The following is a 14900-nucleotide window of genomic DNA, read 5'->3' on the forward strand; positions in this document are numbered from 1 at the left end:
TGTGATGCAATTGCGGAGCCTCAGGAGGCATGCAGAGGCCAAATCAAGCTCTGTACCGTATCGCCATGCGTCTCCCAAATGTTGTAACAATCCAAGGGCTCTGTACAGCTCCACATTGACATAATTGGTTTACGGTAGGTGGGAGCGGTACATCCTGTATAAATAAACTCACTTCCTTGACAACAGCTCTGCACTGCTCTGCGGAGTGCCAGAAGTATGTTTTCCCTGACTTATGCAGAGGCTGTATCACCATAAATGCTGCATGGCCAATGCAGACATAGGATTAACCATGCAGCGCCCATATGCACAATGCACTTCTCTCTCCAGGAATTACACCAATTTGTGCACATTCATTGTTTCATAACTTCATTGTGTGAATTGTTTGTATTTGATTGTTAGTGTAAATCAATTCCCCATTACATATATCACCAGTAGTACATTTCCTATAATTTCTAATATAAAATGTTAGTTTGGTTATGGGCAATTCTGTTAAAACATTCAATATATTATTATTCCAGTCTTACCGTTCTCATTGTCAGAGTGGACACATTGTTTGCAGAGCTCACAATCTATTCTACACTTGTGAGAAACAAGTTTGGGTTTATTCTGATCTGTATAAATGGTAAAATAAATTGCCATTCTACATTTGAAATGTTGCCGAATCTGCGAATAGGAAAGCCAGCAAAAAGAGAATGGTTGGGTCGGGTTCTGTTTTTTTCTTCCTCTAGATCTCTGGCTCCCTCTTGATTCATTTGTGTGTTATTTTATCAAACAGTAAGCTTAAAGCATCAGACAAGCTCAATGCATATTGTTGATTTTAATAAAACACATAGGGTGTCACGTTCGTCATAAGCAGTAGACCAAGATGCAGCGTGGTATGTTTCCATCCTTTATTTTGGAATAGAAAACTTAAAACAACAAAACAACAAAACGAACAACCAAAATGTGACGCTAGAATACTGCTCACAGGCAACTATACATAGACAAGATCCCACAAAGCACAATGGGGAAATGGCTACCTAAATATGATCCCCAATCAGAGACAACAATAAACAGCTGCCTCTGATTGGGAACCATACTAGGCCAACATAGAAATAGAATTCACCTAGATAACCCACCCTTAATCACACCCCGACCTAACCAACATAGAGAATAAAAACTGTCTATGGTCAGGGCATGACATAGGGTGTGTCTATATGTGGAAAAATACACGTTTAAAAAGTTCAACCAATCGATTGGTCAGACATCCGGTTTGGAGCGAGCGGACGCATTTGCATTCGCTCTGCAGGTAGTATAACTTTTCATTACATTTCATTACATTTCATTATAGTACAACGGTTTAATTTGTCTAACCTTAGCAATTTCTTCTTAGCTAGCTACTTAGCCGTCTGTGTATAAAAGATAATTGCGTAATTATCGTATTTCGTCGCCTATCGCAGTCCACACTGCTATCTGCCCAGCAGCTAGCAAACGTCCACCGTCTACCGAATAGTAGTATAACTTTTCATTACATTTCATTATAGTACAATGGTCTGATTTTCATTTTCATTACAGTACAACGGCTTGATTTGTTTGATCTTAGCTAGCTACATAGCCGTCTTTGCATCAAACATAATTGTGTAGTTATTGAGGTTCGCCAGCCAGCTATTTTCGCCCTAACGTAACGCAACGTAGCCAACACTGCTAGCTAGCCAGCTTGCCACCGAATAGCAGCATTGTAGAAACGAGTGCATTACAACGGAACGACTTGATCAGTGTAGTGTTGGCTGACTACACAGTTGTCTTTGCTATCTTTGATTTGTATTTGTTCGATCTTAGCTAGCTACTTAGCTGGCTACATAGCCGTCTTTGTATCGGTGATAATTGTGTAGTTATCAAGGTTCGCTGAGGTTCGCTAGCCAGGCATTCTCGCCCTAACGTAACGTAACGTAACGTAGTCAACCCTGCTAGCTAGCCAGCTAGCCACCGATTAGCAGCACTGTAGAAACGATTACATTACAACGGAACGACTTGACTTGTGTAGTGTTAGCTAGCTACATAGTTTTCTTTGCTATCTTTGTATCTAAGATAATTGTGTAGCTTTGAGTAATTATCGGTTAGCTAGCCAGCTATTTTTCGCCTGCCGCGCTGCCGTCCTCCTACCTAGCCAACACTGCTAGCTAGCCAACTTCTACCGAATAGCAGCACTGTAGAAACTTACATTACAACGGAACGACTTGATTAGCGTAGTGTTAGCTAGTTGTCTTTGCTGTCCTTGTATCCATGATAATTGTGTAGTTTAGAGAAATTTAGTGAAATTGTCGAGGTTACCTAGCCAGCTTCACTTTCAACAACGTAGCCACTGCTAGCCAGGCTACTTCACCAGCCAGCAGTACTATTATCATTTTAGTCAATAAGATCTTGTATTTTATTTTTATTTTTTTGCAACGTAAGCTTAACTTTCTGAACATTCGAGACGTGTAGCCCACTTGTCATCCTAATCTCCTTTGCATTAGCGTAGCCTCTTCTGTAGCCTGTCAACTATGTGTCTGTCTATCCCTGTTCTCTCCTCTCTGCACAGACCATACAAACGCTTCACACCGCGTGGCCGCGCCCACCCTAACCTGGTGGTCCCAGCCCGCACGACCCACGTGGAGTTCCAGGTCTCCGGTAGCCTCTGGAACTGCCGATCTGCGGCCAACAAGGCAGAGCTCATCTCAGCCTATGCGTCCCTCCAGTCCCTCGACTTCTTGGCACTGACGGAAACATGGCTCACCACAGATAACACTGCTACTCCTACTGCTCTCTCTTCGTCTGCCCACGTGTTCTCGCACACCCCGAGACCTTCTGGTCAGCGGGGTGGTGGCACCGGGATCCTCATCTCTCCCAAGTGGTCATTCTCTCTTTCTCCCCTTACCCATCTGTCTATCGCCTCCTTTGAATTCCATGCTGTCACAGTTACCAGCCCTTTCAAGCTTAACATCCTTATCATCTATCGCCCTCCAGGTTCCCTTGGAGAGGTCATCAATGAGCTTGATGCCTTGATAAGCTCCTTTCCTGAGGACGGCTCACCTCTCACAGTTCTGGGTGACTTTAACCTCCCCATGTCTACCTTTGACTCATTCCTCTCTGCCTCCTTCTTTCCACTCCTCTCCTCTTTTGACCTCACCCTCTCACCTTCCCCCCCTACTCACAAGGCAGGCAATACGCTTGACCTCATCTTTACTAGATGCTGTTCTTCCACTAACCTCATTGCAACTCCCCTCCAAGTCTCCGACCACTACCTTGTATCCTTTTCCCTCTCGCTCTCATCCAACACTTCCCACACTGCCCCTACTCGGATGGTATCGCGCCGTCCCAACCTCCGCTCTCTCTCCCCCGCTACTCTCTCCTCTTCCATCCTATCATCTCTTCCCTCTGCCCAAACCTTCTCCAACCTATCTCCTGATTCTGCCTCCTCAACCCTCCTCTCCTCCCTTTCTGCATCCTTTGACTCTCTATGTCCCCTATCCTCCAGGCCGGCTCGGTCCTCCCCTCCCGCTCCGTGGCTCGACGACTCATTGCGAGCTCACAGAACAGGGCTCCGGGCAGCCGAGCGGAAATGGAGGAAAACTCGCCTCCCTGCGGACCTGGCATCCTTTCACTCCCTCCTCTCTACATTTTCCTCTTCTGTCTCTGCTGCTAAAGCCACTTTCTACCACTCTAAATTCCAAGCATCTGCCTCTAACCCTAGGAAGCTCTTTGCCACCTTCTCCTCCCTCCTGAATCCTCCCCCCCCCCCCCCCCTCCTCCCTCTCCGCAGACGACTTCGTCAACCATTTTGAAAAGAAGGTCGACGACATCCGATCCTCGTTTGCTAAGTCAAACGACACCGCTGGTTCTGCTCACACTGCCCAACCCTGTGCTTTGACCTCTTTCTCCCCTCTCTCTCCAGATGAAATCTCGCGTCTTGTGACGGCCGGCCGCCCAACAACCTGCCCGCTTGACCCTATCCCCTCCTCTCTTCTCCAGACCATTTCCGGAGACCTTCTACCTTACCTCACCTCGCTCATCAACTCATCCTTGACCGCTGGCTACGTCCCTTCCGTCTTCAAGAGAGCGAGAGTTGCACCCCTTCTGAAAAAACCTACACTCGATCCCTCCGATGTCAACAACTACAGACCAGTATCCCTTCTTTCTTTTCTCTCCAAAACTCTTGAACGTGCCGTCCTTGGCCAGCTCTCCTGCTATCTCTCTCAGAATGACCTTCTTGATCCAAATCAGTCAGGTTTCAAGACTAGTCACTCAACTGAGACTGCTCTTCTCTGTATCACGGAGGCGCTCCGCACTGCTAAAGCTAACTCTCTCTCCTCTGCTCTCATCCTTCTAGACCTATTGGCTGCCTTCGATACTGTGAACCATCAGATCCTCCTCTCCACCCTCTCCGAGTTGGGCATCTCCGGCGCGGCCCACGCTTGGATTGCGTCCTACCTGACAGGTCGCTCCTACCAGGTGGCGTGGCGAGAATCTGTCTCCTCACCACGCGCTCTCACCACTGGTGTCCCCCAGGGCTCTGTTCTAGGCCCTCTCCTATTCTCGCTATACACCAAGTCACTTGGCTCTGTCATAACCTCACATGGTCTCTCCTATCATTGCTATGCAGACGACACACAATTAATCTTCTCCTTTCCCCCTTCTGATGACCAGGTGGCGAATCGCATCTCTGCATGTCTGGCAGACATATCAGTGTGGATGACGGATCACCACCTCAAGCTGAACCTCGGCAAGACGGAGCTGCTCTTCCTCCCGGGGAAGGACTGTCCGTTCCATGATCTCGCCATCACGGTTGACAACTCCATTGTGTCCTCCTCCCAGAGCGCTAAGAACCTTGGCGTGATCCTGGACAACACCCTGTCGTTCTCCACCAACATCAAGGCGGTGGCCCGTTCCTGTAGGTTCATGCTCTACAACATCCGCAGAGTACGACCCTGCCTCACACAGGAAGCGGCGCAGGTCCTAATCCAGGCACTTGTCATCTCCCGTCTGGATTACTGCAACTCGCTGTTGGCTGGGCTCCCTGCCTGTGCCATTAAACCCCTACAACTCATCCAGAACGCCGCAGCCCGTCTGGTGTTCAACCTTCCCAAGTTCTCTCACGTCACCCCGCTCCTCCGCTCTCTCCACTGGCTTCCAGTTGAAGCTCGCATCCGCTACAAGACCATGGTGCTTGCCTACGGAGCTGTGAGGGGAACGGCACCTCAGTACCTTCAGGCTCTGATCAGGCCCTACACCCAAACAAGGGCACTGCGTTCATCCACCTCTGGCCTGCTCGCCTCCCTACCACTGAGGAAGTACAGTTCCCGCTCAGCCCAGTCAAAACTGTTCGCTGCTCTGGCACCCCAATGGTGGAACAAACTCCCTCACGACGCCAGGACAGCGGAGTCAATCACCACCTTCCGGAGACACCTGAAACCCCACCTCTTCAAGGAATACCTAGGATAGGATAAAGCAATCCTTCTGCCCCCCCCCCCCCCCCCCCCCTTAAAAGATCTAGATGCACTATTGTAAAGTGGCTGTTCCACTGGATATCATAAGGTGAATGCACCAATTTGTAAGTCGCTCTGGATAAGAGCGTCTGCTAAATGACTTAAATGTAAATGTAAATGTGGTTAAGTAATTAAATTGTAGTCAGTAACGTAACTTTCGATTACCCAAACTCAGTAACGTAAACTGATTACATTCCGTTACTTTTAGATTACTTTCCCCTTAAGAGGCATTAGAAGAAGACACAAATGTATGTTGCCAATTGAACAATGTCTATTACAGGATAAATCAATGTTAAAGTTTATATAGCTGGCCATATATGGATGTTACATTTTACTTTATGGGTTGGCTATGTAAGCTTCTTCTAACCCATCGCTTTCTACTAGATATAATAATACGATTCAATTGTAACTTTACATTAAAAACCAAAGTCTATCAGAATTCCAGTCATTCCAATATATGTTATACCCTTTGATCTTCAAGAATAGGACTTGGAAATATGGAAGTATAGATTAGCCAATATGGATGCAAGGACTGACCATCCATGATATACAAATTATTGTTTTAACCATGTTATGAGGCTATACAGTGTTTGTTTACGTTTTTTTGTAATCCCTTACATGTCATCTGTTTCTCTCCAACACTGTACAAAGCATTACATGGACTTGCTCCTACCTATCTTTCTGATTTGGTCCTGCCGTACGTACCTACACCTACGCTACGGTCACAAGACACAGACAGCCTTAATGTCCATAGAATTTCTAAGCAAACAGCTGGAGGCAGGGCTTTCTCCTATAGAGATACATTTTTATGGAATGGTCTGCCTATCCATGTGAGAGACGCAGACTCGGTCTCGACCTTTGTCTTTATTGAAGACTCATCTCTTCAGTAGGTCCTATGACTGGGTGTAGTCTGGCCCAGGGGTGTGAAGGTGAACGGAAAGGCACTGGAGCGACAAACCACCCTTGCTGTCTCTGCCTGGCCGGTTCCCCTCTCTCCACTGGGATTCTCTGCCTCTAACCCTATGACAGGGGCTGAGTCACTGGCTTACTGGTGCTCTTCCATGCCGTCCCTAAGAGGGGTGCGTCACTTGAGTGGGTTGAGTCACTGACGTAATCTTCCTGTCTGGGTTGGCGCCCCTCTCGGGTTTGTGCCTTGGGGGAGATCTTTGTGGGCTATACTCGGCCTTGTCTCAGGATGGTAAGTTGGTGGTTTGAAGATATCCCTCTAGTGATGTGGGGACTGTGCTTTGGCAAAGTAGGTGGGGTTATATCCTGCCTGTTTGGCCCTGTCCAGGGGTATCGTCGGACAGGGCCATAGTGTCTCCTGACCCCTCCTGTCTCAGCCTCCAGTATTTATGCTGCAATAGTTTATGTGCCGGGAGGCTAGGGTCAGTCTGTTATATCTGGAGTATCTGGAGTATTTCTAGTGTGAATTTAAGTATGCTCCCTCTAATTCTCTCTCTCTTTTTCTCTCTCTTTTTCTTTCTCTTTTTCTCGGAGGACCTGAGCATGCCTCAGAACTACCTGGCCTGATGACTCCTTGTTTCCACAGTCCAGCAGGTCGTGCTGCTGCTCTAGTTTCAACTGTTCTGCCTGCGGCTATGGAACCCTGATCTGTTCACTTTACGTGCTACCTTGTCCCGGACCTGCTGTCTCTCACTCTGAATGATTGGCTATGAAAAGCCAACTGACATTTACTCCTGGGGAGCTGACCAGTTGCACCCTCTACAACCATTGTGATTATTATCTGACCCTGCTGGTCATCTATGAACGTTTGAACATCTTGGCCATATTCTGTTATAATCTCCACCCGGCACAGAAGAGGACTGGCCACCCCTCAGAGCCTGGTTCCTTTCTAGGTTTCTTCCTAGGTTCTGGCCTTTCTAGGGAGTTCTGGCCTTTCTAGCCACTGTGCTTCTACATCTGCATTGCTTGCAGTTTGAGGTTTAAGGCTGGGTTTCTGTACAGCACTTTGTGACATCGGCGGATGTAAAATGGGCTTTATAAATACATTTGATAGGACAAAAGGACAAAAAAGGAGGACAAAAAAGGAGACAATGACATCATTGGTGTCCTGCCTGTCCATCGTGAGAGTTCCTTTTCATTCTTACATGAATCGGGATTGAGTCATCCAATGAGTAATTACATTTCCCTCTGAATTCCAATTCTACTTTATAGAATTCCACACTATCTTCACTCACTCTTTTATTGGAAAAATAAATCTCTCATTCATTCTCGTGTCATTTCCAGTTCAAAACGTTAGCCTAGTACTGTAGCAGAGAAAATATACTCTATAGCAGTGGTCTTGACAGGCTGTTTGGTATGTTACAGGATTTTACGGCTGGGGAGATTCTGTGTAAACCCTTCTCACACTTATAGTATGAGGCCTTCTGTAGCTCAGTCTGCTCTTGTAACGCTAGGATAGTAGGTTTGATTCCGAGGGATGCCTATACATAAAAAATGTATGCACGCGTCACTGTAAGTCGCTTTGGGTAAAAGTGTCTGTTAAATGGCATACATAACTATTATATATCAGGCCTTGTTTCTCATCACTAGACCTAAAACTATGATAGGAAGTGCCTTGTTTTATATGCATGCATATTTATATCCACTGATGTCATACCTATATTAGTATTGAAATGAGACACTCATGGCTCATCCATTCATTGCTCTATTAATTCACAGGAACACATTAGCCAGAGGGCTGTGCTTCCCCCTGTCACTTCTCACAGTACATACAAGAGCATATACTGTTCAGTGGAAGAAAAGACACTCGCAATAGTCTTACTGTGGGGGATTCTGTTCCTGGCAGCTGATACAGCATGGTCTGTAGGAAGTCCCATGCTGGGGGCACAGTGGGAAAGTTGATATCAAGCATAATAGGACTTGAAGCACACATCCAGTGTCCCAAGCGGTGTACCTTGCACCAATGCCGGTCCACTAATGACGGTAAACACCTGTGAGCAGTCCCCAAGAGCCAACACAAATGGTTAGGGTCTGGTCCCCTCCACCTGGTTCAGATACTCAATCATGTTGGTCCCAACCTGTTAGAGAAATCATTCGGTTTTAGAATATGAGGACTTGTACAAAGCATGGAGGCACACTGACAATGACATCATGCAATTTATTTTGTATATTTTATAGCCATTTACATCAATCAACACCCAATCCCTGTTTGATGCCTACATCTTCCATTCATTTGGGGCTGTGGCTCATAGGTTCATTTACTCTAACCACGTTTCCAGCCAACCATTTCATTCAGATTAATTACCTGAAGCATGAAACGAGTCGTGACCATTGTTGGAAAAATGACTTGTGTCATGCACAAAGTAGATGTCCTAACCGACTTGTCAAAACTATAGCTTGTTAACAAGAAATGTGTGGAGTGTTTGAAAAACGAGTTTTAATGACTCCAACCTAAGTGTATGTAAACTTCCGAATTCAACTGTATATATACTGAGATCATGTGACAGATCATGTGACACTTAAATAAAGTCCATCTGTGTGCAATCTAACTAATTATGTGACTTCTGAAGGTAATTTGTTGCACCAGATCTTATTTAGGGGCTTCATAGCAAAGGCGGTGAATACATATGCACGCACCACTTTCCCGTTTGATATTTTTTTTGAAATTTTTGAAACAAGTTTTTATTTTTGTTTCACTTCACCAATTTGGACTATTTTGTGCATGTCCATTACATGAAATCCAAAGAAAAATCAATTTAAATTCCAGGTTGTAATTCAACAAAATAGTCAAAGCGCCATGTGGGATGAATACTTTTGCAAGGCACTGCACCTATCACATGAATTTTGCTAAAATATGATAGCTAACGTTAGCTAGCTAAGCGCTAGCCAGTCAGTCAGTGGCCCTGACAGAAGGAAACTGGTATCACCAAAATGTGTTTCACTTTATCCCATAAAACATGACATTGCTAACTAGGCATCATTTAGCTAATAAAATGTTAAAGTTTATAAAAATGTTTTATTAATAAGTAACACACTCAACAGACAACTTTGGTAGCTAGGTACTGTAGCTAGCTAGATAGCTTGGTTTCCATTTTCCAACAGATGTTTCTAATCCCCTTGATTGGTCTTCAACGGTTACTGGTCTTGGAACTCATGTGTTCACCAGAAACGGCTTCAGGTAAACTGTTTGCAACTAGTGGCAATAAATATTATTGTTGCCAAAGGTTTGCCGCAGATTCTCCACTAGTGGCAAACATTTGAAAACGTATGGCAACATTTTGTGCCACACTATTTAGTTTGTAGTAAATTTGTCACAAACCTGTGGGAAGTTTGCAGTAACAAATAGATTTTTGTAAGGGTTTGTGTGTATGGAAAATTCTGGGATCTGTTATTGAAACATGGGACCAACACTTTACATGCTGCATTTCTGTTTTTCTTCAGTATAGTATAACTCAAAAGTAAGTAAGGACTGAATGAGGAGGTCCTTAGCCAAGTCTTTAGTAGGAAAATATGTATTTGCTTTCCTTGTGACAACTACAGTAGTAGAGAAGCGCATAAATACTAGAGATTTTCACTCCCTTTTATTGACCATATATGTTGGCTAGTCATACAGTCGAAACAATAACATAAACATGTTTGACCGTAGATAGCTCAGAAACAAAGAAAGTTGCTCATAAAATGCAAATACTGAGATTATGCAATATTGTAGTTCAGCAAAGAACACCAATACTGTAGAATAATAATAATGATCAAAGTTAAAATAAATATAATAATGTTTTTAATGTCTATCTCTCATACAATTCCTTATGGCACTAATTTCCTGTGCGGCTGTCAGTAGTAAAGTTGTTAAAAAGAAGATACATTTTTGAAAAATATGATGTATTCATACATGTGTGTACTGTATATGTATCTGTGTGTTTGTTTTGAATAAACATGATGCAAGAATAGATGAATTAAATAAAAAGTCACATACTGTTCAGACAAAATGTTTCACTTGCTGGAATAAATAAACCAAAGAAAACAACTGTTTGCTGGTTAACCAGTGGTGGTAAAATAAACGACGAGAACAGAGGTAACGCATCCAATGACTATAACAATCAGATTCCAGCCCCCACTGCACATTCCCTCCGATTTAATCTCAGCAGTAGATATTCTGATTGAAAGAGTGCCCTGTGGGCATGAAAACACAGAGTCTCTCCATCCCCATCCTGACTATACTGTACACACAGCACAGCTGATGTCTTCTCTCCTCCGGTGCTGCTAGCAGAACCCAGAAAGAACGAACAGACTCTTCCAGGCCGCTCAATCGAGTGCAGAGTTAGTACATCCTCTTAGTCCAGCAAGGCGTGTGGAGGGAGCTAGGCCAAGTCCAAACCAATTGAATGAAGAAAAGCCACAAAATATTGTTTAGCTTTATTAGCCCGTGGATCTCAGATTCTAGACACAAGGAATCAGGTGAAAAGACCACGATTTGAAACACCGGTGAAGAAGATGACCATAAATTACATTGTAAAGCTAAAGTGTATAAAATATGAAGGTTGTTTATGTATGTTTTCTCATCAGAGCTAATTAGAATAGAGGGTATACAGTAACGACTGAAGTAAAACCTAAAGAAGGGAAAACAACTTTTCAAAACCCTCTCAGCTTGTTTATCCCAGCGGGTTAAGCCAACCATACACACTGTTTGGTCATTTGGCACATTCATAAATAACATAACTTAAAAGCCCACGCTTTGATGTCCTTTTACTGTTATTGCAGTCCAGTTAGTCTGACAAGTAGGATAATGTTTCGTGTACAGCGCTGGCTAGAAAGATTTTTATACATCACTTTGTTGGTATGTAAGACACACACTAGGGGGACACACGTCTCACCCTCATAACACACTGACATTTAGAACAGAATCATAATCTGCAGCTGTATGTACAACACAAGATCAAGCCATCACTCTGGTTGGTCTTCCTTAAGAAGCAGCTAGTCTCTTAGTAAAAGGTCTCTCTCTTGCTCTCTCTCTCTCTCTCTCTGTCTCTCTCTCTCTCTCTCTATCTCTCTCTCTCTCTCTCTCTCTCTCTCTATCTCTCTCTCTCTCTCTCTCTCTCTCTATCTCTCTCTCTCTCTCTATCTCTCTCTCTCTCTCTCTCTCTCAAAAAGAGCATGTAGAAAAAGAGCAGAGTAATCCATCCCCCATAATCCACCAGAAGCCCTTTATTTCCGATGTTTTTATGGTCTATAACATGTTGTTCCCCTCTCTTCCATCACTCCTTCAATTCCAAACCATGATGTGATGGATGGCATACTCTATAACTTGGACCATAACTTCGGATATGATCTGCTCCGTCCCCTTTCTGGTGATCAGGCTGGGGATTGGTGGAGAGTGGCAGTAGTGGGAGCAGCCTCCATAGCCCTCTTATTTGTCCTTATCACCATGGTTTCTTGGTTTATTTAGCAGCAACTACAGAAAGTCTGGTATTTGCTATTCAAAGGTACACAGTTGATGTGGTGGAATTAGACCGGAGGGGATTTCGTTAGACCGGAGGGTGGTTTAGTTAGACTGGAGGATGGTTTAGTTAGACCGGAGGGTGGTTTAGTTAGACCGGAGGGTGGTTTCGTTAGACCGGAGGGTATTTTAGTTAGACTGGAGGGGTGGTTTAGTTTGACCGAGGGGTGGTTTAGTTAGACAGGAGGGTGGTTTAGTTAGACCAGTGGGTAATTTAGTTTGACCGAGGGGTGGTTTAGTTAGACAGGAGGGTGGTTTAGTTAGACAGGAGGGTAATTTAGTTAGACTGGAGGGTGGTTTAGTTTGACCGGAGGGTAATTTAGTTTGACCGAGGGGTGGTTTAGTTAGACAGGAGGGTGGTTTAGTTAGACCGGAGGGTGGTTTCGTTAGACTGGAGGGTGGTTTAGTTTGACCGGAGGGTGGTTTAGTTAGACAGGAGGATGGTTTAGTTAGACAGGAGGGTCATTTCGTTACACCGAAGTGTGGTTTAGTTTGACCGGAGGGTAATTTAGTTCGACCGCAGGATGGTTTAGTTAGACAGGAGGGTGGTTTAGTTAGACAGGAGGGTAATTTAGTTAGACCGCAGGATGGTTTAGTTAGACTGGAGGGTGGTTTAGTTTGACCGGAGGGTGGTTTAGTTAGACCGGAGGGTAATTTCGATAGACCGGTGGTTTAGTTAGACCGGAGGGTAATTTAGTTAGACCGGAGGGTAATTTAGTTAGACCGGAGGGTAATTTAGTTAGACCGCAGGATGGTTTAGTTAGACCGGAGGGTAATTTAGTTAGACCGGAGGGTGGTTTAGTTAGACCGGAGGGTGGTTTAGTTAGACCGGAGGGTAATTTCGTTAGACCGGTGGTTTAGTTAGACCGGAGGGTAATTTATTTAGACCGGAGGGTGGTTTAGTTAGACCGGAGGGTGGTTTAGTTAGACCGGAGGGTAATTTAGTTAGACCGGAGGGTGGTTTAGTTAGACCGGAGGGTGGTTTAGTTAGACCGGAGGGTGGTTAGTTAGACTGGAGGGTGGTTTAGTTAGACCGGAGGGTGGTTTAGTTAGACCGGAGGGTAATTTAGTTAGACCGGAGGGTAATTTAGTTAGACCGGAGGGTGGTTTAGTTAGACTGGAGGGTGGTTTAGTTAGACTGGAGGGTGTTTTAGTTAGACCGGAGGGTGGTTAGTTAGACTGGAGGGTGGTTTAGTTTGACCGGAGGGTGGTTTAGTTAGATGGGAGGGTGGTTTAGTTTGACCGGAGGGTGGTTTAGCTAGATGGGAGGGTGGTTTAGTTAGACCGTTTAGGTTTAGGGTAATCCAATACGAGTCCAGACAGAGTAGAAACTGTTTTATTTGAGGGTCAACATCCTACTCACCACAGACCAAGCGGATGAGGTGAGGGTGGATTTTGTTTGATGCTTATCTTTTCACCAGTTAATGTGTGGTTTTATCTCAGCATAAGACCGAGGGACATGGAGCAGTGATTGTCGAGCTGCTGTCCCACTATCTGTCCCCATTGTATGTATCTATCTGTTTCCATGAGTCCTCCATGCCACGGGGTGGCGCCGACACCACTAGACGTCAGTGCTGATGCTGCAGCTGCGGTTGAACATGTCCCTCATGGTGACTGACCGGGTCAGGTTCAGTTTGTGGTAGCTGGGCATTTCTAAGGGCAGTTCCAGGTCATGCTGTTGGATGCTACGGTAGCTGATGCGGTCGCCGCCGTTCCGCAGGCCATCCGGATGCTGCAGGTAGAAGGGCACGTCATGGTGTGTGCACGACGGGCAGAATGTCTGCGAGCGCGTTAGTTTCCGCGCTAAAGGCGGTGTGAAGAGGGCGGGGCCGTTAGGGGTGGAGGCGGCGACCGACGCCGCCACGATGTTATGGTTGGAGTGGACTGGTGGGAGGCGGGACGTCACTGCAAAGTCAGGCTCCTCCTCCTCCGACTCCAACTCCTCCTTCTTACAGCAATAATACTGTCAGGGAGAAAAGACAGAAGGAGAGAGAGCTTTGATAATCACAGCATACCCGTGACAATAAGAAATGTTTTACAGTAGGTATATCTGTGACAGACCTGGTTCAAACACAACTGTCAAATAATTCAGACTTGAAAGGCTCTTTTGGAAAGTCCATTGCCTACATGGTATTCAATGTAACGCTGACAACGGAACGTTACGATGAAGATGCTGCAAACAGCAATTATCACTTAAAATACAGAGCTCCATTACTTGACTGACATGGCAGGCCTGCTCTAAATCTACACAGTGTTTAAAACTGTCTAGTGTGGCACACATTGAAATTTGGTCAGCTATTATCAAACATTACATTGAGCTGTTACAAAATATTACACTGAGATACATCTGAGGTTGGCAAAGAGAGCGTGCCTGAGAGAAAGAGATGAGAGATGAACCGAGTATTTGTATAATTACTCAGACATGACACTGAGAATAGGAGCTGTGCTGTCTGTGGTTTAGCTGAATGGAATAGGAATGGATGGTTAGTTAATTAAATGTCATCTCTTTTTGACCCACTTACAGTTTCATGGTAACACAGAGCAATGGAAAGTGTCTCAACTCACCCCGACCCATCCTACCCAGTTCTATCTACACACGGACAGATGAGCACAAATCATCAGACATCCCAGAACCAGAGAAGCCTGCTGGACCAACACAACGTCGTGTCTAGTGAGAGAGTGCTGATCTGAGAAACGCTTACAGCAACACCTAATAGAGACACAGTTGTTGTTCAGACTGTGGTCAGGGATCTCCAACTCCTCAAGAAAAGAGATAAATGACCTTTAAAAAACAGACAACAACTCATGGAATGGCGGGTACTGTGACGGGACACACACACGCACACACACAGACGCAGTCTAAACCAGACATTACTTTGTTGTTGTTGTTGTATTGTTTGTATATCGTTGTATTTTAAATTTGTGTGACTGTTCTT

General features: G+C 45.0%; 1 protein-coding gene across 3 annotated transcripts in view; it reads right to left on the bottom strand.

Moving 5' to 3' along the window:
- Positions 1-10036: 10036 nt before the first annotated feature.
- Positions 10037-14900, bottom strand: part of LOC129810929 (protein FAM163B-like) — a 41521-nt gene continuing 36657 nt past the window's right edge. For all 3 annotated transcript variants that reach the window (XM_055861953.1, XM_055861944.1, XM_055861935.1), the window contains one exon: positions 10037-13927. In XM_055861953.1, the coding sequence (XP_055717928.1) occupies positions 13526-13927 (402 nt within the window). In that variant the 3' untranslated portion in view covers positions 10037-13525. The remainder of the gene's footprint in view (positions 13928-14900) is intronic.

This window comes from Salvelinus fontinalis, chromosome 2 (genome assembly GCF_029448725.1).
Source record: "Salvelinus fontinalis isolate EN_2023a chromosome 2, ASM2944872v1, whole genome shotgun sequence".
NCBI classification, from domain to species: domain Eukaryota; kingdom Metazoa; phylum Chordata; class Actinopteri; order Salmoniformes; family Salmonidae; genus Salvelinus; species Salvelinus fontinalis.